At 39.6% G+C, this 24,793-nt stretch overlaps 1 protein-coding gene across 13 annotated transcripts in view; it reads left to right on the top strand.

Moving 5' to 3' along the window:
* The window catches only part of SKIC3 (SKI3 subunit of superkiller complex), a 95,119-nt gene that overhangs the window by 9,960 nt on the left and 60,366 nt on the right, over positions 1-24,793 (top strand). For 11 of the 13 annotated variants that reach the window (XM_008261953.5, XM_008261956.5, XM_008261957.5 and 8 more), the window contains 13 exons: positions 649-792; positions 1,953-2,044; positions 2,430-2,505; positions 3,042-3,182; positions 6,722-6,820; positions 6,937-7,045; positions 17,004-17,144; positions 17,994-18,095; positions 19,119-19,258; positions 22,568-22,654; positions 22,747-22,850; positions 23,345-23,471; positions 24,342-24,521. In XM_008261953.5, coding sequence (XP_008260175.2) covers positions 649-792; positions 1,953-2,044; positions 2,430-2,505; positions 3,042-3,182; positions 6,722-6,820; positions 6,937-7,045; positions 17,004-17,144; positions 17,994-18,095; positions 19,119-19,258; positions 22,568-22,654; positions 22,747-22,850; positions 23,345-23,471; positions 24,342-24,521 — 1,542 coding nt within the window. The remainder of the gene's footprint in view (positions 1-648; positions 793-1,952; positions 2,045-2,429; positions 2,506-3,041; positions 3,183-6,721; positions 6,821-6,936; positions 7,046-17,003; positions 17,145-17,993; positions 18,096-19,118; positions 19,259-22,567; positions 22,655-22,746; positions 22,851-23,344; positions 23,472-24,341; positions 24,522-24,793) is intronic. The other 2 variants (XM_070056477.2, XM_089313013.1) reach the window with 1 other exon arrangement.

The following is a 24,793-nucleotide window of genomic DNA, read 5'->3' as shown; positions in this document are numbered from 1 at the left end:
GGGTGGCTGCTGTTCTTTTATACCCAGTGTTCTCAGAGAACGGTGATGGAGACATTTGATGGGGCCATGAGGATTGCTCAGGCAGCTTTTAAAAAACATGCCTGCCAGCGCCGTGGCTCAATAGGCTAATCCTCTGCCTTGCGGCGCCGGCACACCGGGTTCTAGTCCCAGTCGGGGCGCCGGATTCTGTCCCGGTTGCCCCTCTTCCAGGCCAGCTCTCTGCTATGGCCAGGGAGTACAGTGGAGGATGGCCCAAGTGCTTGGGCCCTGCACCCCATGGGAGACCAGGAGAAGCACCTGGTTCCTGGCTTCGGATCAGCGCGGTGCGCTGGCCGCAGCGGCCATTGGAGGGTGAACCAACGGCAAAAGGAAGACCTTTCTCTCTCTCTCTCTCACTATCCACTCTGCCTGTCAAAAAAAAAAAAAAAAAAAAAAAAAAAAAAATGCCTTGTAGTTCAAACCCTTCCAGTCCCTGAGTCATGTCTTGCTCCCCAAGGAACCTGAACCCAGGAAGTACGGGCAGCAGTTCTGAGAGTGGCCCAGTTAGTGGTCCACATAGACTCCCAGGCTCTCTCGTAGACTTTCGATGTGTTCTTTGTTCATTAGCTTCCCAAATTTGACGACGTACTCTTCTAACTTTTTAACCAGACAGTGTTGAAACAAGAGAAGAATAACTATAATGCCTGGGTTTTTATTGGTGTTGCTGCGGCTGAGCTAGAACAACCTGACCAGGCCCAGGGGGCCTATAAGAAAGCTGCAGAGCTAGAGCCAGACCAGTTGCTTGCGTGGCAGGTATGTGGACTTTTTCTCCCCTGTGTTATAGGAAAGGATGTTTCTGTAGTTGTCAAGAGAGAACTATGTTAAAATAAGCACTGGAACCTCTATTTGCCCCATGCAAGGATTAAAAAAAAGTTAAATCTATTTCTCTTCTAAATCTAAAAGTTAGTTTAAAAAAGATACATCTGCAACTTAATTACGTGTGCACAAAGACTAATCCAGAATGTTCTTTATGCTTACTAAATGAATATGTTATCTAGAAATAAAACACTATAAAATTTTTCAATTCTGTATCTTTGAGTACAAGTTAAATATTTTTTTCTTACTTAGTGATCTTAATCTTTTTAGTTGGATTCCCCAACTTTTAATTTTTAATACATTGCTTCTTACCTCGGTAACATCTTCAGACCTGATTCATAGACTCCAGAAAGTGTGAACCTGTTGTCTCAGATTCACTAAATAAGAACTTGGTTGGGATATCAGGAAACACAGAGAAATGGCTGCTTTTTTAATGTACTGACTGGTAGGATATCTGATTTCAGTTTGAAGCGAAAGTGATACTTTCTACAGATGACTTGGATTTTTTGTTGTTGTTGACCATGTCATAAAAGTCGTATCATGTGAGATAGATCTTAAATTAAATCTCACCACGCACAGATGCATGCCTATAAAATACTAATTGTGTAGAGGTAATATGTTAATTGTCTTGATTATGATGACCATTTTGCATTGTATACACATATTAAAACAACATATAAATTTATAGAATATTTATCAGTGATATCTCAATAAAGCTGCTTTTAAAACATGCTGAAAAAATTTTTAAAGGTAGTCTTACAAGGTAAACGATAGTGGTAAAAATTGTAGAAAAACTAATGAAAATGTTTTAATTTTGAAACACTTCAAATGTGTTTTCATAAAAAAGTTGTGTAATGGGCCCCTTTATGCCTATCACCGAGAGTCCACTGACAGTATTTTTTCATCTGTATTTTTGACTTGATCCTTTCCACCCCCGATGTTTGGAGGCAAATTCCAGATATGTAATTTCATCTGCAAGCTGTATCTTTTATCACAAGTTATCTTTGTAGATAATCATATTATGTGGCAAAATAAGTGAATGAATGTGGCATCATCAAACATTTTGGAAAGGATAGCCTCTCTACTTCCTCTTTCAGGGATTAGCAAGCCTGTATGAGAAAAGTAGTCACTTAAATGCTAAGGATGACTTGCCTGGTGTTTACCAAAAGCTTCTGGATCTTTATGAAAGGTAAGGTGTGTACAGGAAAGGCCTTTTTTTTTTTTTTAAGTTTGGATTGGAATAAATTAACTAGAAATTATATAGAAATAGTAATCCACACATTGGGATTGGGGTTGGCTTTTCTTTTTGTCATAGAATCTCTTGATTGTTACTGAAATAGAATGAAAATACCATTACTGAAATGAACCACTAGGTTTGGAACTTTGATATTATTTTCAGTCTCTGAAGTCTTTTACAAGAAGCTTGTTTTAGAAAATGTTACTGTAGTATGAAAGAGAGTATATTCTAATTTGAAATAGTACCTGAAAATATTGGGATATTTCTATTTTAGCATTTTAAATCCTTGGTTGTTTTCATTAATAAAATTCAAGTCCTTTTTTGTTGTTTCTCGAAGTGTTGACAAGGCAAAGTGGTGTGATGTCTGTAAGAAACTCGTGGATCTCTATTACCAAGAAAAGAAGCACCTAGAGGTTGGTTAAAGATTTTCTAGGGATCCTAGATTTCTTTTAATAAAACCATTATTAAAAGAAAGTTTTTACTTAAAGGAAAATTAAAAAATCATATATAGTATGCTATTGAAAAAATGTTAAAAACAATACAAATTACAGTGTTTTGAGAATTGTAAATTAGAATTCAGATTTAGGGTAACATAATTTCTAAACCTTTCTGAAACGGGACAGAATGTGAATGAAGTAACTCAGCACGTCATCTGTGGAACTTATTTATGGTGCCTGCATAGCTGGTGCTCTGAGTTTTGGGGATTGGGCATGTAGTCACCAACCCTGTATCTGCCCTGCTGTATCTGTCACACTTCTGATGTTAGGGCTCTGTGGCTTTGCCCAGTCAACTCATTTTTTTATGGAGTTCATAATAGATATGGAGTTCATAATACATAGGCTATTTTTAATGTGTTAGCAGATAAAAGTATTATTTGCAAATTTTACATTTTTTATTGGTGCTTTCAGGATTTTAAAAAATGCCATTTTAAATCTCCTTTTGCACACAGGTGGCTCGAACATGGCACAAACTGATCAAGACACGGCAGGAGGAGGGTGCGGACGATCGAGAGCTTCACCAGCTGTGGAGGAAACTGACTCAGTTGCTGGCCGAGAGGACAGAGGATCAGAACAATGAAACCCAGCAGTTGGTACTGACGTGTTTATTCCTCACAGTCTGTCATATTGTTCATTTAATTAAATTTAGAAAATGGAAACACAGTGACATCATATAGAAATGTACCTTATGTCAGATGAGTTATCTTGGAAATACGTAGTTTTAAATTCATAGAGGCTCTTGCTGATGTTTGCAGTCTCTTCCTAAGTCTAGATGGAGAGTCTGGATGGGGTGGAATTGCTACTCAGAGTGTTTGAATTTCATTCCTTTATATTCATGAGAATCTGCAGTAAGTCAATAACATAATCACTGTAAAAAAGACACTATGTAAAAATTGAGTTTCATAAAATTAGTATTTTTAAAACACTTTTCGTTGTATTTTTTATACTTAAAAATTGAAGTACTGAATTACTTTGAGGCTTAACTATAGCTAGACTTTAGAGTATATTTACTAGATTATTTATATTTAGAAAATATTCCTTTTTAATATGTAGATTTTCAAATAATTGAATTTTTTTAAAAAAACATTGGTTTTAAACTGTAATTAGAAATGTCTCTGTTGTTCTTTTTTTTTTTTTTCCTGTTTGTGAGTTTAAAAGTCAACTTAATTTCTTATGATAAATAGCTACTCGATATGTGTTTGTTAAATTGAGTGGAATTTTTTTTTCCTAAACAAGTATGGACTCCATATAGGATGGAAGTGCATTTCTGTTTTTGTTTGTTAGTTCATTCACTTATTCATTTAGTTTATTCAGCAAGCAATTTACTGAGAACCTAGTACGTGTTGGGCAGTGTCCTAAGCGTTGGGGCCAAAAACATGTAAGTTTCAATTTGTTTGATAATGGTAGTTAATTAATAAGCTAGCTCCCTCATTGCTCACCCAACCTTGCTCCTTCTGGGGCAGGGGACCCTTGGATCATCAAGGAGGACAGAGAAGGAAACAGGGCACGGAGGGAGAAAAGCAGTGGAGTGGACAGCGTGGAAGAAACAGGAAAAGAGAATTTCTGCAAGGGCCATGCTGCTGGCCTGGCGGCCCTGCGGTTTAGCGGAGAGCTGGGGCATGCTAGGCCCTGGAGGAGCTCTGGTATCCAAGGGTTTATCTATACATAGGTTTTGTTGTAGAAGAAATTGAATGTTGACAGAATTAGGTAGCTTGTCAATTTCCCTTAAATCCTATCTTTAACATGGCTACACTGTTTTTTTTTTTTCTTTTTTAAAGATTTATTTATTTATTTGAAAGAGTTACAGAGTAGCAGAGGCAGAGAGAGAGAGATCTTCCATCTGCTGGTTCACTCTCCAAATGGCTGCAATGGTCAAGACTGGGCCAGCTTGAACCCAGGAGCTTCATCTGGGTCTCCCACATGGGTACAGAGGCCCAGGGACTTTGGCCATTTTCCACTGCTTAACTAAGTGCAGTAGCAGGGAGTTAGGTCCGAAGTGGAGCAGCTGGGACTCAAACCAGAGCCATGTCAGATGCTGACGCTGCAGGCAGTGCCCTTACCTGTTATGCCACAGTGCTGGCCCTGACTTCACTGTTTTTTAAAAAAATTGCCAGATTGCCAGAATATCAAACACATATCAAAATAAGTAAAATGTCTTTTTAAGTTGACTATACTGCACTCCTCCACAATATAATTAATTATGCTTACAATTTTAAGAATTGATTTTTAACTGTTAGAAATAAAAAGATATGGGACCGCCACTGTGGCATAGCAGGTAAAGCCACCGCCTGCAGTGCCAGCATCCCGTATGGGCACCAGTTTGAGTCCGGGCTACTCCACTTCTGATCCTATTCTCTGCTGTGGCCTGGGAAAGCAGTAGAAGATGGCCCCAGGCCCGTGGGCCCCTGCACCCACGTGGGAGCCCCGGAGGAAGCTCCTGGCTCCTGTCTTCCAGTAGGTGCAGCTCCAGCCGTTGTGGCTAGTTGGGGAGTGAACCCGTGGATAGAAGACCTCTCTCTCTCTCTGCCTCTCCCCTCTCTATGTAACTCTTTCAAATAAATCTTTAAAAAAACAAAAAGAAATAAAAGGATGTGGGGAGGTATTTTCACCTTATATTAAGTGTTCAGAAAAAATGTGTCATCTATTTTCTAGTTGTAATAATTTCATTCCTGGGCCGGGGCTGTGGCTCACTTGATTAATCCTCCACCTGCATTGCCGGCATTCATATGGGCACCGGATCCTAGTCCCAGCTTCTCCTCTTCCAGTCCAGCTCTCTGCTATGGCCTGGGAGGGCAGTGGAGGATGGCCCAGGTGCACCTGCATGGGAGACCAGGAGGAAGCACCTGGCTCCTGGCTTCAGATCGGCGCAGTGCCAGCCGTGGTGGCCATTTGGGGGGTGAACCAACGAAAGGAAGACCTTTTTTTTCTGTCTCTATCACTGTCTAGCTCTATCTGTCAAGGAAAAAAAAAATGCATTCCTATTCTTTAAAATCCATTATGCTAGAGTGTTTTAAATTAGGCTTTTTTTTTTTTTTTTCAAGATCATTAGCTCTAGCAAAGCAGGCAAATTTTTTTATTTATTTGGAAAGACTTTGTACAATATTTACCAAAGAAAAATTTGATGTGGTAAACTATATTTTGGGTTTTTGTTATTAAATCATTCATTTTTAAAAAATATTTATTTATTTATTTAAAAGTCAGAGTTACACAGAGAGAGGAGAGACAGAGAAAGAGAGAGGTCTTCCATTCTCTGGTTCACTCCCCAATAGGCTACAACAGCCAGAGTTGCGCCGATCCAAAGCCAGGAGCCAGGAGCTTCTTCCGGGTCTCCCATAGTGGGTGCAGGGGCCCAAGGACGTGGGCCATCTTCTACTGCTTTCCCAGGCCATAGCGGAGAGCTGGATTGGAAGTGGAGCAGCTGGGTCTTGAAACAGCACCCATATGGGATGCCGGCACTACAGGCGGTGGCTTTACTCGCTATGCCACAGCACCAGCCCCTAAATCATTCATTTTTTTAAAATGTAGCACTTATGTAAACAGATGATAGAAAATGCTTGCCTGGGGTTCTAATACTGCTTTTTCTGTTCAAGACAGTTTTAAAATGGCTCTTTTGTAATTTTCTTCAAAATCAGCCAACACTATTTACGATAATTGATTTAATTATAGTGTGTCATATCCCTGTTTTTCTTTCACCATAAGTATAACCTACCTGTATAAGAAAATTATTTAAGGGTTGAAGGTTTTCCAGCATTGAAGATATTCCAGAGAATGTGCTAGTGATGTCTGAAGAGCGGCTTTAGGAAGGATGTGAGTAGTAGCAGCTGCTAGCATTTGAGAGTATCCTCTGGTTGACCGCTGTGTAGGAGGTACTTGGAAGTATGTTTTATTAATGTTGTTAATTTGTAGTTGTCACTTACTAGTCCAGAGTAATCTGCTGGCCAGTTGGAATTGGAATACACGCCAAAATTTACATACACATTTCTTTCCTCTTTGAAATTGTCAGGGGCAGAAAATAAGGTATATTTGCAGCTGCTTGAAAGGATAGTTTATATAAGGCAGTTTTGTGCACTTAACCACTTGTCACTTTCGTAAGGACGCTATAGATAATAGCTTTTTTGTTTGCTTGTTGCAGCTTTTAACTGCATTTGAGAATGCACTGGACTTAACAGAGAAGATTCCTAGTGAAGATCATCAAATGCTTTATAAGCATTTCATTCATTGTTTATCCAAAGTAAGTTGAGTATTTCAAAAACTCTGATGTGACTTTTATGTATTTCTAATTAGGAAAATGTTCAGAAATATATCCTACTACTGGAATTTAGTTTATCTTGCTCTTATATTTTCAAGTTTCCTCATGAGTCTGCCAGGCTGAAGAAGGCCTGTGAAGGAATGATAAACATCTATCCCACTGTGCAGTATCCATTAGAAGTTCTTTGCTTGCACTTAATTGAATCAGGTAATTTCTTTTTTAGACTGAATGTTCTTGAGTTATGTGATTGTGTGGAAATGATGTTGCTATCAATCAAAGAGTGTTTCAGTACTTACTATATGTAAGTTACTGTTTCAGTGTTTCTAGATGTGAAAGGAAGTGCAGTGTGTAGTCTGTGTGTTCCCCAAAAGGCTAATAAAATAAGAAAGTACATGAGTACTGAGGAATTGTGAGTTACGGCATTCCAGGTTGGTTAGTGAAGTTTTTTTTTTTAATTTATTAATTGGGGCTGGCACTGTTGCACAGTAGGCTAAACCTCTGCCTGCAGCACTGGCATCCCATATGGGTGCCGGTTCTAGTCCTGGCTGCTCCTCCTCAAATCCAGCTCTCTGCTTATGGCCTGGGAAAGCAGTAGAAGATGGCCCAAGTCCTTGGGCCCCTGCATCTGCATGGGAGACCTGGAAGAAGCTCCTGACTCCTGGCTTTAGATTAGCCCAGCTCAGGCTTTTGTGGCCATTTGGGGAGTGAATCAGCAAATGGAAGACCTTTCTCTCTCTCTCTCTCTCTCTCTCTCTCTCTCTCTGCTTCTCAAATAAATAAACAAAAATTTTTTTAAAAAGATGATTTCTTTTTTTTAAAGATTTATTTATTTATTTGAAAATCAAAATTACACAGAGAGGCAGAGAGAGAGAAAGACAGAGAGAGAGAGAGAGGTCTTCCATCCGCTGGCCATAGCAGATCTGGATCGGAAGTGGAGCAGCCGGGACGTGAACCAGCACCCATGTGGAATGCTGGCACTGCAGGTGGTGGCTTTACCCGCTACGCCACAGTGCCAGGCACAGCATTTGCTCTTTTCTCTCTAATTCCTGTTCCACTATCATTGCTTTGTATCATTTCCTTATTCCTGGTCTGCTCATGTAGCAAATGACATAAGTGAATACTTTAAAGTCTCTTTTTATGGACTGACTACTTTCTCAGTAAACATACATATGTCTGTAAGGGCTGATTAGTAAATAACCTGGTCTTCATATACCCAAGAGCCTGCAAAACAGTATCAGAAATAGGATCCAGAGACAGTCTGCAGAATTTTGCCCATAAATTTGTTAGTTGACAAAGTGCTGTGATAAAGAGGTAGGTGAGGGACTTTGGTTAGAAAGATGTTGGATTAAGTGAAAAAACAGTCAGTCTTGAAGGGGGTTTGGGAATGGGTGTTTGGCAGAACTGGAAGAAAAGGAGTCTATATCTTGGCAAATAGGAGTGGGTAAGTGGATATTACATATGTGTTCAAACCAAGGAATAGTTTTTTCCCATCTGTATTGTTGGATGCAGAAGTTTGCAGAGTTGAGCTGTTCAGGTTTAGGTACATTTAATGCAGAACATTTTTCTTTTCGTTATTCCTCTAAATTGAACTTTCTATATATTGAGGACTTGTAAAAATTTGTAAGGTCACTGAAGGCTGACCCTATAAAGTAGATTTGCTATTTTATAGCCGTTAATTACCAGGTTCTGTTCCATTGTGCCTAACGGAAAATGTCATTCTTGTTTGTCCTGCTTTGCATGTTGAGAATTGAAAACTTAATTTCAGAATGACTCAATTTTTTTTCTTTAAAAATTTATTTATTTACTTGAAAGGCAGAGTTACAGAGAGAGAGAGAGAGAGAGAGAAGTCTTCCATCCACTGTTTCGCTCCTCAAATGGCCACAACGGCTAGAGCGGGGCCAATCTGAAGCCAGGAGCCAGGAGCTTCTTAGGGGTCTCCCACACATGTGCAGGGGCCCAAGAACTTGGGCCATCTTCCACTGCTTTCCCAAGCCATAGCAGAGAGCTGGATCAGAAATGGAGCAGCCAGGACTTGAACCGACTCCTACATGGGACAGCATCACTGCACTGCCACAGTGCCAGCCCCTCACTCCTTATTTTATGAAGCTTTACAAACTGAGCCATTTTGGGGCGGGCATTGTGGTGGAGCAGGCACAGTGGCACCTGCAGTGCCAGCGTCCCATATGGGCTTCAGTTCAAGTCCTGGCCTCTCTACTTTCGATCAGCTCTCTGTTGTGGCCTGGGAAAGAAGTGGAAGATGGCCCAAGTGCATGGGCCCCAGCACCCACATGGGAGACGTGGAGGAAGCTCCTGGCTCCTGGCTTTGGATCAGCCCATCTCCCCATTGCAGCCATTTGGAGAACGAGCCAGAAGATGGAAGATTCTCTCCCTCTCTGCCTCTGCCTCTCTGTAACTCTGCCTTTCAAATAAATAAAAAAATATTTTTTCTTGTTTAAAAAGCAAAGCAAGCAGTGAGTATCTTTCACAGTTGTCATCTGTTGAAATGTTTTTTTTTTTTTTTTTCCACACTAAATGACCTTGATTGTTGCTGAAACGGAAGGCTGAGAAAGCTTGGTTTTTCAAATTCAGGCAGAAAACAGCTTCTTTGAGATTTTTTGCTCTTGAAATATTAGAAAGTCCAAGTGAGAATAATGCATGTCCTGTCTTTTTTTTTTTTTTTTCCTCCCAACCTGGATTTATTTAAAAGAACATTTCTATAGTGTTCATCAGTCTCTCCAGGATGCTAGAAATGAATTGATTATTCAAAAAAAAAAAAAACAAAACTCACTTTTCTTTTTGTTGTAAACTTTAAGAAACTGAATTCCAGTAGGTCTCACTTAGTTTTTTTTTTAAAGATTTATTTATTTATTTGAAAGAGTTATACAGAGAGGTAGAGAGTGAGAGAGAGAGAAATAGAGAGAGAGGTCTTCCATCCGCTTGTTCACTCCCCAATTGGCCACAATGGCCAGAGCTGTGCTGATCTGAATCCAGGATCCAGGAGCTTCTTCCAGGTCTCCACGTGGGTGCATAGGCCCAAGGAGTTGGGACATCTTCTACTGCTTTCCCAGGCCACAGCAGAGAGCTGGATCGGAAGCGGAGCAGCTGATACTCGATTCAGCACCCACAGGGGATGCCGGCAGTGCAGGTGGTGGCTTTACCCCTTCACACAACGCTGGTCCCAGTCTCACTTAGTTTTCATTCATCCTGGACCTTTTCACAATACCTTGGAGTTTGATCAGTCATCACTGATAAATTTAGCTTGCATTTTTGAGAAATAAAAATATACCAAATTGTATTTAAAGTCATTAAATCTGGAAACTAAGACTCCTTTAAATGTTAAAAAGAGCAAATAAGTGAAATAAATGATTTTCTATTAAAAAGCAGTGAGACCTGTTGCCTCTCTTTTTACCGCTCACCATGGAGTTTATTTGGCTAATATTCTCACTGAGAATCAGTGTGGAGGAGAGGATTGGGAGTTGAAGCTGTACTGTTCCTTTATCTCTGCACACAGGATAGTTAGATGGTTGGTGGTGTTACTGTTGCGAGTTTCCTTTGACTCTGGGAAGTTTTTCTCAGTGTCATTTGGTCAGATGTAGAGATTATGTTCCCTAGAACTCAACAGGAGAGCTTTCCCCAATCTCCCTTAATTTGTAACTGTTCCCCCGGTCATTAGCAAAGAGAATAAGGGAATGTTCTTCATATCAGCATTTTGGAAACAGTTTTCTTAAGCCTACCCACACTTTGCTTCCTTAAGTGCAGTCTTAGCTGCCTTACTTAAGGATGCTTATTGGAGAGATGCATGATAAACTTTCTTCATTTCATCTTGGGTATATTTTCTGTAATAAGGGCCTTTTATGTGACCAAGGTAGTTTTTCATAAATTGTGTTTCTGTGGAGTAAGAAATTTGACTGAGGTGGGTAGAAACGAGAGATACAATTTCAGTGTTCATTTTTTAAATTCTTTTGTAGGATGATGAAGATCTAAAATTTTCTGTAGTAATTCCCAGCCATTCTTTCTGCACATCAGTTAACAATGGCATTTTTAAAGGATCATTATGATCTTTGAATTTAATGAATGCCTATTGTGTGAGTGGTACTGCCCCAGTCTCTGCTTTCCAGAATTTATCATTTAGCTACAAATGCAGTAGAAGCAGTGTATCTATAAGACTAGTAATAAAGGTGATGGATGGTATTAGCAAGTACTGCAGACCTGTAGTTCTCCAGGTATGATCTGTAGACCAGTAGTAGTGGCATTACCTGAGGACTTGTTAGAAATACAGATTCTCTGGCCTTACATCAGCCCTGAGGAATCGGAAACTGTGGGGTAGAGTTCAGCACACTCCTAACACGTCCTTCAGCTGATTCTGATGCCTGTTGTAGTGGCTGTCTAGGCGGTACCACTGGGAGCAAAGTGGGTGGGCACAGGTGTGGCATGGAACTAGACGTGTCTCTTCTCGGCCTTTGCATTTATGGAAGCAGTAATGAGAACCTCCTGGCAGAAGATTCGTGTCTGGAAGCACAGCAATAGCAGGCTTGTGTCTTTTTTATTGGCCCGCTAATCAGTTTCTTCCTGTTGTTCACATCTTAACCAAATACTGAAGTTTTAATTCTGTAGCCATTATGACTTCTTTTATATTTGTTATTAATTTAATTTCCAAGTCTGAGTGTAGCATCTTATTTGCAAATTGTGCATTGGTGTGCATCTGATTTTGAAAAACTTTAAATATGTAAGCAAATGGCATTATGCAAAAAACTTGACATCTGTGACTGAAACAGTAGTTCTGCGTGTGACTTGGGGTCTATATTTTTATATGGAAGTTAAAACATCAGGTCTTTTTTTTCAGATAAGTTATTATTCCCATATTGATTGTTTCATGTTCTAGTCTGTGTTTTTAAGAATTTATCTATGTGATTAAACTATTAAGTGAATACTTTTTTAATAATTTATTAAAATAGAGTTTAAGAAATCATGTTTTTGCATTTTTTTTAATGTTTTCTGGGATTGAAAATTGTAAGTTTGGAGTTGGAGAAAATGGAGATGTAATATATTATCTTTTCTTTTTAAAAAACATGTTATTTCAGAATAGTTTAGATTTACAAAAGAAAGATTATGGGGTAGTAGTACAAGGAGTTCCCATTTCCCACTCACTCCATTTCTTGTATTAAATCTCATATTAGTATCTTTGTCACAGTTAATGAACAACACCTAGCTTCCCCTATTTTTTAAAATGCCAAACTTTTTATCTCTGTCATTCTTCCCAGTCTCCAGTAATCCACATTCCTTGTTCAGATTGAGGTGTCTTTATTTTCCCCTGTAAATTTTAGCTCCTACATATAAGGGAAAACATATCTTTGTTTGTCTTTCTGTGGCTGATTTCACTCAACATTATGTCCTCTAGTTCCTTCCATTTTGCTGCAAATGACAGGGTTTTCTTTTCTTTTTATGGCTGAATAGCATTCCATTGTGTATAGAAACTCCACATTTTCTTTCTCTCTCCATCTGTTGATGGACTCCCTGGGCGATTCCATATTTAGCTGTTGTGAACAGTACTGCTGTAAAATGGTGAGCAGTGTATCTCTTTGAAAAAATGAGTGCATATCTCTTGTGTGTTTATACCCAGTAGTGGGATTGCGACTCACGTGGCAGTTCTGTTTCTAGCTTTTTGAGAGATCCCCATAATGTTTTCCACAGTGGCTGTGCTACATTTTTATTTTCATGGACAGTGTATAAGAACTCCCCTTTGTTCACATCCTCACAAGTATTTGTTACTCTCTGTCTTTTTTATAATAGGCATTCTGAGAGGTGAGGTGGTTTTGATTTGTGTTTCCCTGATGGCTAGTGATATTGAGCATTTCTCCATATATTTGTTGGTGATTTATAGCTCTTTTCTTAAAAAAATATTTAATTATTTGCAAGAGTTACAGAAAGAGACGGGGGGAGAGGGAGAGGGAGAGAGAGAGAGAGAGAGAGAAAATGAATATCTTCCATCTGCCGGTCCACTCCACAAATGGCTGCATCAGGCAGGGCCTGAACAAGCTGAAGCTAAGAGCCAGGAACTCCATCCACATTTCCTAGGTGGGCCACAGGGGCCCAAGCACTCCGCCATATCCTGCTTCTTTCCCAGGCACATTAGCAGGGAGCTGGATCAGAAGAGGAAGAGCTGGGACTCAAACTGGTGCTCACCTCGGATGCCAGCATTGCAGGTGGCAACTTAACCTGCTCTACCACAATACTGGCTCTGTAGTTCTGTTTGTTTTAGAGATTTATTTACTGACTTTTAAAGAGTTAGAGGGAGAATCAGAGAAAGAGAGCTCTTCCGTCCTCTGGTTCACTCCCCAGATGGCTGCAATGGCCAGCACTGGGCCAGGCCAAAGCCAGGAGCCAGGAGCTTCATCCGGGTCTCCCACCGTGGGTTGCAGATCTCCAGACACTCGGACCATCTTCTGCTACCAGGCCAGTAGTGTGGAGCTGGATTGGAATTGGAACAGCCAGGGCACAAACCAGCATCCACATGGGATGCTGGCCTCAAAGGTGGTGACTTTACGTGCTGTGCCCCAATGCCAGCCCTCTGTAGTTCTCCTGAGAACTATTCAAGACCTTTGCTTATTTCTTAACTCGACTGATTGTTTTATTAGAGTTGCTCATATATTATGGATATTAATCTTTTGTTGAGTAAGTTGCTTACAAATATTTTCTCCCATTCTGTCAGTTGTCTCTTCACTCTTGTTTCCTTTTTGGGGCAGAAGCTTCTGAGTTTGATATAATCCCATTTGTCTAGTTTTTCTTTTGTTCTCTATGCTTTTGTGCTTTGGGGACTTGAGAAATTGTCACCTCCATCAGTGTCTTGAAGTCTTTCCCCTGTGTTTTCTTCTGGCAGTTTCATAGTTTCTGGTCTTACATTTAGATCTTTGATCCACTTTGAGTGGATTTTTGCATATGGTGAGAGGCAGGGATCTAATTTCATTCTTCTATATATGTATGTTTTGCCAGCACCATTTGTTGAAAAGACTTTTTTTCCATGTGTACTCTTGGTGCCTTTGTCACAAATCAGTTTTCTGTGTGTACGTGGATTAAATTCTGGGCTCCTTTCCATTCCACTGAGCTGTGTATCTGTATCTGTTTTTATGCCAGGATTATGCTGTTTTAATTACTGTAGCTGTGCAGTATGCTTTGAAATCAGGTATTGTGTTGTCTCTAACTTGATTTTTTTGGCTTAGTATTGCTTTGGCTATTCTGGGTCTTTTGTGACCATGTGAATTTTAGGATTGTTTTTCTAAATTTGTAAATAGTGTCATTGATATTTGATAGGGATTGTATTGAATCTCTAAGTAATTTTAGGTAATATAGACATTTTAATGATATAAATTATTCTGTTCCATGGGCAAGGGATTTCTTTTAATTTTTTTGTGTCCTTGTTGATTTCTTTCTTTGTTTTTTGTAGTTTTCATTGTGGAACTATTTCACTTCTTTGATTAAATTTATTCCTAAAGATTTGATTTATTGATAGCTGCTATTAATGTGATTTCCTGTCTGATCTCTTAGATCGTGGTTGGTGTATAAAATGCTGTTGTACTTTTATATTGATTTTGTATCCTGCTAGTTTACTGATTTTTTTTTTATCAGTATAGCTTTTTGGTCAAGTGTTTAGAGAGTTTAATGTACAACATCATATCATCTATAAACATGGATATTTTGACTTTGTCCTTTTCAATTTCAGTGTCTTTCTTTCTTTCTTCTCCTTAGTTACTCTTGCTAATGCTTCCAACACAGTATTGAATAAGAGTGGTGATAGTGGGCATCGTTGTCTTGTTCAGGATCTGAGGGGAATGCTTTCAGGCTTTCCCTAGTCCCCTAGTCATGTGATTGGTACTGATTGTTGGCTTGTCATATATAAGCTTTACAATTTTGAGATATGTTCCTCTGCACCTAATTTATTGGGGATTTTTAATCATGAAGGTATGATTATAAATCTTAAAATCTTATATATAATCTTATAAATCTTATAAGTCTTATAAATGCTTTCTCCCCATCTGTTGAGATAATTATATGATCTTTGTACTTCATTCTGTTGGTGTGATTTCTGAACTTTTATTGTTTTTCAAATGTTAAGCCACACTTGCATGTTAGGGATGAATCCCCCTAGATTATGAGGTATGATCTTTCTGATGTATAGTGTTGGATTCAGTTTGCTAATGTTTTATTGAGAATTTTTGCATCTGTATTCATCAAGAATATGTCTGTAGTTTTTGTGTTGTCTTTTCTTTTTGGTTTTGATATCAGAGTGATGCTGGTGTTGTAAAAAGAGTTTGACAGAATTCCATCCTTTTTAGTATTTTGGAATAGTTTGAAAAGTATGAGAGTTAGTTCCTCTTTAAATGTTTTGTAGAATTCAGTAGTAAAGCCATCAGGTCCTGGACTTTGCCTTGATGAGAGACTGAAGTACTGCTTCAGTGTCATAACTTGTTATAGGTCTGTTTAGATTTTCTGTATCTTGCTGATTTAATCTTGGTAAGCTATTAGTATCCAGAAGCTTATCAATTTCTTTGAGGTTTTTCAGTTTGTTAGCATATGGTTGTTCATAGTAGTTTCTTATGGTCCTTTGTATATTCTGTGATGGTAGTTGTAATGTCTTTTTTTCATTTCTAATTTTATTTTATTTTTTTTTTTAGTTTTCTCTCTTTTTCTTTGTTAGTTTGGTTAAAAGTTTGGTAGTTTATCTTCTCAAAACACCAGCTTTTCATTTTGATGATCTTAGTTTTGTTCCTTTTTTTTCCCTTTAGTTTCAATTTCATTTATTTCTGCTTGATTCTTATTATTTCTTACCTCTTACTAATTTTGGGGTTTGGTTTGTTCTTGTTTTTCTAAGTCCCTGAGATGTATTATTAGATTATTTGAGATCTTTGTGTGTAGGTTTTTTTTTTTAATATAAGCATTTATTGCTGCAAGTACTGCTTTTGCTGAGTCTCACAGGTTTTGTTATGTTGTTTTTTCGCTTTCGTGTGTTTCAAGAAAGTTTTTAAGGTTTTCCTGGAAAAGACTTGTTTGTTTTGATGGAATGTGGGATATCACTTGGGTTGTTGATTTGGATCTCGTTCTAGGTGAGTCCAGAAATGTGACTCCTGAGTGATTTCTTCAGTGGTAATTGGCTCAGCAGTGTGTGCAGTAGTTTGTGGAGGTAGTAACATGATGTGAAGTGGAGGTGAGCTTCCACAGGTGTGTGTCTTTAGGCCCCAGACAGAGGTAATGTGGTGCTGTGGGACACAGGCGGTCCCCTTGTCCTAACAGGCATGCACAAGTGATGCTGCGTACAGCACCAGAGGCAGTGCTGGAGTTTCTGAGTGCAGAGGGGCTGCCCCCAGTGCTCACAGGGCGTAGAAGGAGGAAGCTGGGTCTTGTACTCCGGCCTCCCCAGGACCCTGTGGTAAGAGCGGCAGACCCCACGGCTTCCTCAGTTCTGATCTGCTGGGCTTGTGGGACAGCCTGCTGACAGGGAACAGTAGGTTTGTTATTCTGAACTCTTGCTATGACTTCAGATTCTGTGTCTATGGCTAAAGTGATTTTTAATCCCAATTTTTATGTAGATGAAAGGGCATAATTTTCTTTTTGAAATGTTAATATTAATGTTAATAATAATTAATGTTAATAATTAATGTTAATATCAGCATTTGCTGATCTGTTTACATTTTTCAATTCCTGGAATCAAGATATGGTGAAAGAGCCGGCACCACGGCTCACTAGGCTAATCCTCCGCCTTACGGCGCCAGCACACCGGGTTCTAGTCCCGGTCGGGGTGCCGGATTCTGTCCCGTTGCCCCTCTTCCAGGCCAGCTCTCTGCTGTGGATCGGGAGTGCAGTGGAGGATGGCCCAAGTGCTTGGGCCCTGCACCCCATGGGAGACTAGGATAAGTACCTGGCTCCTGCCATCGGATCAGCGTGGTGCGCCGGCCGCAGCGCGCTGGCCGCGGCGGCCATTGGAGGGTGAACCAACGGCAAAAGGAAGACCTTTCTCTCTGACTCTCTCTCTCTCTCTCACTGTCCACTCTGCCTGTCAAAAAAAAAAAAAAAAAGTAAAGATATGGTGAAAGCTTCTGAGATTTAAGTATATAGGTTGTGGAACTTAGAAACCTGGTACATGTGTGCTAAATACGTTTTCATTTAATTTCAGGAAATCTTACTGATGAGGGACAGCAGTATTGTTGTAGACTATTAGAAATGGATTCAAAAAGTGGTCCAGGCCTTATTGGCTTAGGCATAAAAGCACTGCAAGACAAAAAGTATGAAGATGCTGTCAGGAACCTAACAGAAGGTATTGTACAGTGTGTAGCACACAACCCACAGTGTGATTGTTATTGGATCGCTGGACATTGATCTTTGATTCTTTCTTTAAGAAATGCATGTCTAAGATGGGATCGGTTATTGTGGAGTCAATTTAAATCTGAATTCCAATTCTTCCACTCACTGATTTCAAGACCTCAGAAAAGTTAATTAAACTTTTTGTGTCTCAGTGTTTTCTTTTTCAAAAAATGGGATGATTTTAGGAAGCCATGGGAAGGTTTTAATCTCATCAGTTACACAGTGTTTCTAAATGAACCTGCATTCAAGTTGAGATCTGAATGCCAAATGCAAGCCAGGGCGGGGCTGAAAGGGCTCGGGAGGAACACGGGAGGCTGAGATGAATCTGAAATAGCCTGAGGCAAGAGGAGAGCTTGTTCAGGAAACTGCTGGCAGTGCAGCCAGATTTAAGGATGAGGTATGGGTACAGGAAGGGGCGGGCAGCAAGCTTGGGGAAGACCTTAGGAAACTTGTTTGAGGCGCTTGCACAGTATCCTGAGGGCAATTAAGAGGTTTTTTTTTGGGGGGCGGGGGTAGTCCATCATCTGATAGTATTTTGAGAGATCATCTGGCTATAGTGTAGCAATGTGTTGGAGGGGATGCAAGCATTTGAGAGATAAAGATGGAGGAGGTCAGAATTGAAGTGGTTTGAGATGGAGAAGTATGTGGAGAGAGGGATTGCCACGTGGAAGCCGTGTGACTTGGTGACTGACTGACGTGAGAGATGCAGGAGGCGGGGGAGCCTGTGTTGGAGAGTAGATGGTGGCCCCGTTTGTCTGTAGTCACAGAAACCTTGACTTCTGTGCTTGTTTTATCCTTCCAGGGTTAAGGGAAAGTCCCCTCTGCACAACCGGATGGTATCATCTGGCAGAAACCCAAGTCAAAATGCATAGACCTAAGGAAGCTGTTCTTTCATGCAATGAAGGTATTCTTGACATCTTTGGGGTTTACACGTGAACATAGCCAGCCCTCTTTATTTTCATCTTAAAAAAGACAAAGAATAGTGGTTTCCAAACCTCAGATGCTGCATTTTATATTTTGTTTTCTTCTTTTATTTGAAAGGCAGAGTTATACAGAGAGAGGGAGAGACAGAAAGAGAGGGATCTTCCATCTGTTCATTTACTCCCCAGATGGCCACAGTGGCCGGGCTTTGCCTAGAACTCCATCAGGATCTCCCACATGGGTGGCAGAGCCCCAGGTACTTGGACTGTCTTCCGATGCTTTCCAGGCACATTAGCAGGGAGCTGTATCAGAAGTGGAGCAGCTGGGACTCAAACCAGTGCTCATAGAGGATGCCATTGTTGCAGGCGATAGCTTAAATCACTATGCCACAACACTGGCCCCTGTAGTTTGTATTTTACATTGCTGACTAATTTAAGTTTCACTGAGGAAGTTAAATAAATGCCAAATCTCTATGTATGTCCACTAGTATATTATTTTTAAACTGACAGTGAGTAGTAAAGGTTCCCCACGTTTGGAATTGTGGCACAGTTTAGGCTGGGGTGGAGGTGCTCTGCCTTTGTAACAGTGAAGTTTCTTGTGTGTCCAGGATCTTCATGTGTCTAAATTTCTCTGATGTAGAAAAAGGGAAGTATGAGTGTCTTGGAGCCTGGGTGAATGATGGGTGAGGTGTGGTGGTAGGAAATCATAAAAAGTGATTCCCTATACCTGGCCAACTCGTAGCCCAGCCTCCGTCATTGAGAAACAGTTTCCCGAGGTCCATTCCAATTCGGATTCATTTCTCCTCCAGTGTCTTTAATTTGCTGTTTGTTACAAAGGCTTTTACTAAAGGCTGACTTTTGTTTTGCAGCAGGTTTGCTTAGTCATTAAGTATTTATGTATAGTTTTTGGAAATGTATGCTTACTGTGTCTATAATTTATTATGTTTCATCCTTAAAAAAGTGAAGCGGTATGGTTATCTTCATTGAGACATCCTTCATTTTGTCAGCTTTGAAGAGCACAGAGAATGCTGGTGCCTCTCCGAGCAGCCTTCAACAGAAGAATCAGTGTCTTCGTTTGAAAGCAGAGGCTTTGGTTCAGGTTTCGGATAGCGACTCTTCAGAGGAGGCAGTCCGCACCCTGGAGCAGGTAGTCTTAGCGTCAGATGTCTCCTTCTGCCATTACGTTACCATTTACTTACATGTTGTGTGCAGGTGTGAATTTGCTGTGTCTGTGCCTTATTTTGTTTAATTTTGATTTATTTATCAAATACATATTATCAACTAAACAAATAAATACATATTGTATTTGAAAAACAGTCCAAGAGATAGAGTCAGAGTTCTCCCATCTGTTAGTCCACTCCTCAAATGCCCAGAGCAGCTGAGGCAGGGCCAGGCCAAATCCAGGAGCCCAGAACTCAACCCAGGTCTCCTCTGTGAGTGGCAGGGGCCCAGCTATGTGAAGCATCACCAGCTGCCTTATAGAGTGTGTATTAGCAGGACGTTGGAATTGGCCTGGCTTGAGCCAGGGCTCAAACCCCGGCGTTCCAGTGTGGGTTGTGGGTGTCCTAACTGGTGTCAGTTGCTACACGGAAAACCCACTGTGCACATCTGTGCTGTGATCAGTCATTTCCGCACTTGAGAGTTCTGAAGTTCTTCGCTTCTTGGTTAAGTACTGACAGTGCTTTTCATATGAGATGGTTTCTATCTTTGGTTCTCTTATTCTCCCTTCTTCGTTTAGCCCTTTTGCATTATTACTACTTGAATGTTAAAACTTTTTCCTCTAGGAAAATATTTATGGATGATTGACAAGGATAATTAAAGATACTAGTAGCCTCATAGTACAGTGTGTTGTTTCCTTGTTTCATTCAAAGAAAGATTGATTTTTAAGAAGGAAATTGATTTCCTTATGTTTTTGATTCAAGAAATTGGGGATTTTCCTAATGAAAAATATTAACTAGTAAATCACCAATTATAACAGCATTGTATCTGTCTTACTTGATTGTGTTGGTATAACAGATTACTTGATGCTAAGTAATATATAAAGAAAAGATGGGCCAGTGCCATGGCTCAATAGGCTAATCCTCCGCCTGCGGCACTGGCACACCGGGTTCTAGTCCCGGTCGGGGCGCCAGATTCTGTCCCGGTTGCCCCTCTTCCGGTCCAGCTCTCTGCTGTGGCCAGGGAGTGCAGTGGAGGATGGCCCAAGTGCTTGGGCCCTGCACCCCATGGGAGACCAGGAGAAGCACCTGGCTCTTGCCTTCGGATCAGCGTGGTGCGCCGGCCACGGCGGCCACTGGAGGGTGAACCAGTGGAAAGGAAGACCTTTCTCTCTGTCTCTCTCTCTCACTGTCCACTCTGCCTGTCAAAAAAAAAAAAAAAAAAAAAAAAAAAAAAAAAAAAAAAAAGTTGATTTCACTCAGAATTCTGGTAACTGGGAAGTCCAGTCAGCAGTGGCATCTGGTGAGAGCCTTTGCCTGCATCATAGCATGGCACTTGAAATCACATGATGGGCACACACGAGAGAGAGAGAGAGAGGAAGGGAAAAAGAGAGAGAGCACTTACATGGTAAGAGAGAAAGCAAGAGTGTGAGCCAAGAGAACAGTTGAACTCACGTTATAACAACGCCTTCTCATGGGGGTTAGTTCGGTCCAGGAGACCTTACTCACTCCCCAGAGAAGGCGTCATCCCTTCTGCGGGTGGTACCCTGAGACCTACACACCTTCCACTAGCCTTTGTCTCTATTAAGATCCCTGTCTCTGTGAGCCTTTAGGACAGGGGTGGGGAACATTTTTCTGCCAAGGGCCATTTGGATATTTATAACATCATTTGTGGGCCATACAAAATTATCAATTTCAAAATTAGTCTCCTATAGATTTTATGAATTTTGAATCCCACCATTGGTTGCCCTGGCATGGCCAGACCAAATGATTTCACTGGCCTTATATGACCTGTGGGGCTGGCTATTCAAAGCATGCAGTACCTTTTTGCTTTTGGTCTAAAATTAAAATTATATCACTCAACGTTTTACAGCTTTTTAAGTTTTTTTTTTTAAGATCATTTTATATATTTCAGAGGGCTTTATATTTCATAATATTTCTTTAAAACAGTTGTGAGCATCCTTTAAGAATTATCTTGTTCTCTTATTTTCTGCTTACCCTCCTTCCAATGATATGTTTGTGAATGCTTTATAGGGCCCTTTCCAATCATTTCTTTTACAAAACTAAAACATAAAAAGTTTCTTAGAGAATTGGGAGAGTCCAGGGCTGAGGCAGAAAATGTATAGATGAGGCCGGGCAGCTTGTCTGGCTAGAAAGCAAGGAAGCTCAAGGCTGCTGGGATCTGAAGGGCTGGCTTACGAAGATTCTTAGCTGCTGTGGATTAAGGCACATCAGATGCCATGACACAGCTGGAAAGAAGCAAAGCTTTTGTCCCGCCTTGCTCATTTGAACTGCTCCTTAGCGTAACCTAAGAGATAACAAGAGGAGGGGGAGGTTCTTTGTGTTCAGGTGTTCCATCTTGAAGGGAAGAAGGAATGATAGAATTAGGAACTCACCCGTTTTGTGACCCATCAGTAATGAGTAGATCTGGACATTGAGGATCAGTGCTGCCACCATCACAGAGATACAACCAGACTCAACCAACTTCAAGTACGTAGTCGTCTTGTCGGGATGTCAAACCCAAATGAGATCAAGTTCTAGACCCAACTACTGTCATACAGAAAATGCGGGTGATTGTGGGACACCCTGAAAATATATTCAGCACATCCAGACCATGAGAAACTGACAAATGGCCCAAATCTTTCTGCTACAATTACCTTGTTAGGGAGAGGAGAGGGGAAAAAAATAAGAGCTAGGAGGGAACTCTGTAGTTTAAAAATGGAGATTGAAAGATCAGCCACTTGAAATGCAAGTACCTTATTAGGATTTTTATTTAAGCAGATAAATACTTCAAATATTTTATGAGGCAATTGGAAAACCTGATGATATTGAGGATATATACTGTTGGGTTTGTTTACGTGTGACAGTGGTAATGTGGTTTTGTCATTTAACAATGAACTTACCTTGTAGATACAGACACTAAGGTTATCTATGAATAATGAAAAGGTGAGAAGTTACAGCATGTAGGATTTATTTCTAAGCAATCTGAGTAGGAAGGTGGTAAGGTGGTTAGAGATATACCTGAAAAAAGATTGCCTTTTATTTTCTTATTCTATACCTGGATGGTGGGTGCATGTGGGTCTATTATGCTAGTCTGGGTTTCTTTTTCTTTTTAATATACTTAAATTTTCCCCCAGTATTGAGGTTGTGAAGAGTGAAAGTGTGAATAGTGATAGCAGTTGGATCTCTGTGTCTTTATTCCTTTAGGACCCTGCTCTCCTATGACCATTCTGTAAAAAAAGTTAATTTTGTGATACATTGAAGAAGACTTTGAGCAATTCTTTATGATTGTTTTCTAGGTTTCTGATGCAAATAATATTCCAGGCCTTCTGGTTCTCAAAAGCTTGGCCTATCTGAACAAAGGCTCAGTAGATGAAGCTACAAAGGTTGGTGTGTTTTGTTTCATTCAAATTGAGTATTTTCTAAAAATTAAGTCACTTCCACATGGATATGAAATTAATGGATGTCTGTTTTGTAGATTATGGAAGACCTCCTCTCCTCTTATCCTGACCTTGCTGAAGTTCATGCCCTTGAGGCTTTAATTCATTTTACCAAAAAGGACTACCTACAAGCCGAAAAATGGTAAAAATATATATGGATCCAGACATATCTTACTTTTTTGTAGTTCTCAAAATGAGTGGACGTGATGAAGACTTGATTTTGTACAAATTTGATTTTTGTAGATGTTAGTAGTTTTGGAAAATCTATTTAGTACGTGGCTATAAAATGCTTTGATAGATTTTGAATCAAAATAAGTGATCATAATGTTCAGTAAGCAAATGTAGTGTTTAGTTTATGCTCTGAACACTTTGTACATAGTAGTGCTAAGAAGCTGTCGTGGTTTTTTAAGCACTGCTTCAAAAACAAATCTGTTTTTTTTCTTACTATAATCTAAATCCTAAAGTAGTGGTTTGTTTCTAGTTTGGTATCCTTGACAGTGAAACTGTTCCAATGTGGAGTCTCTTATAATTTTCATACATTTTCTGTACATTTATATGTATACATATGCCAAGAAAAACGTATGTGTGCTACATTAGTTTAAAAAGAGATCCCCTTTCCTCCCCTTGGTGACTTAGTTTTCAGCGAGCGCTGGAGAAGGATGCTGACGTGGCCGCATACCATTACCAGCTGGGGTTAACGTATTGGTTCATGAGTGAAGAGACAAGAAAAGATAAAACAAAGGCTCTCACCCACTTTCTGAAGGTGAAACAACAGCTCGTCTTCAATTCTCAGTTGAATGGATTTGTTATAAAATCATAAGTCATACTCATTTAGGTTAAGTACTTGAAATGACTCTTTACTGAACTGTTTTTGTACTTCATCTCACATACAAGATTTTATGAGAAAATTTTGAGGTTTTCAAGGAGAAAATTAAACTATAAAAGTTACTTTTTAAGAAGAAGGTACTATAGAAAATGAGACATTTATCTCTAGAAAACAATATTTTTAAAAGTAATTTCTACTATATTTTTATTGGCACATGAATTTAGATGTTTAATTTCTTGTTCTTTTAGTTGTTAACATCTGTCTTACGTTCTTATCCTAACTCATAGGAGTAGATTAATTTAATAATTGTTCTAATAATATTTCCCGCACAAAAGAAATAATGTTTTTGCACTACTGTTTATTTTCTGTCTACAGTGAGGGCCAGCTTTCATGTCTGTTTTATATCAGAAGTGGTTTTGGCAAATTTTTATATATTTATGTATATTTATATATTTCAAAAATGGTCCATTTTCTTCTTTTGTCTATGTACTGTATCTTGTGTGGGTTTTTTCTTTTTTTCCATCTTTTTAAAATTTTTCTTAAACAGATACTACTATCACCAAGTGAGAGGTTCATGACAATTATCATAACATGGGGAATAGAAGGGTATAAATTGTCATTTACATGATATGAGTCAATGAAGCAATATTTATAACTACTTACCAAGTAATATGGCATCCACATAATTTTTATACTCAGTACTAACTTTTACAAATAAGAGAAGACGTGATATTTGTCTTTCCAAGACTGGCTTATTACCCAGCCAGATGAATTTTTAATGTTTTGTTACCAATATTTATTTCAAAGGCTGCAAGACTGGACACATACATGGGCAAAGTCTTCTGCTATTTGGGTCATTACTACAGAGATGTGGTGGGAGATAAGAACAGAGCCCGTGGGTGCTACAGGAAGGCGTTTGAACTGGACGATGCTGACAGTGAAGCGGGAGCCGCTGCAGTTGACCTGAGCGTGGAGCTGGAAGATGTGGTAACCACTTTCGCCTTCTTGCTTTTTCATCCTGAGTATAGCATTGGAAAGTGTTTTACATGAATGGTTGACAGTTATCATTAGTTTTCACTTTTCTTTGTAGATGAATAAAAATAGTTTTGCCAGTGTTTATAAATAGTCAATTTTCTCATTGGTAGATGGTAAATTCCTCATCATTTAATGCTGAAACTATGGTTTAGTGTTTACTGTTTAAGTTTAAAAACATCAGAAGTGGGAAATAAAGCTGGGGGGGTACTTGATGTTCTGAATTT

This window comes from Oryctolagus cuniculus, chromosome 14 (genome assembly GCF_051225735.1).
Source record: "Oryctolagus cuniculus isolate XC-2025 breed Fujian yellow rabbit chromosome 14, ASM5122573v1, whole genome shotgun sequence".
NCBI classification, from domain to species: domain Eukaryota; kingdom Metazoa; phylum Chordata; class Mammalia; order Lagomorpha; family Leporidae; genus Oryctolagus; species Oryctolagus cuniculus.
The sequence above is the reverse complement of the archived record's forward strand: the minus strand, read 5'-3'. Positions and strand labels throughout refer to the sequence as shown.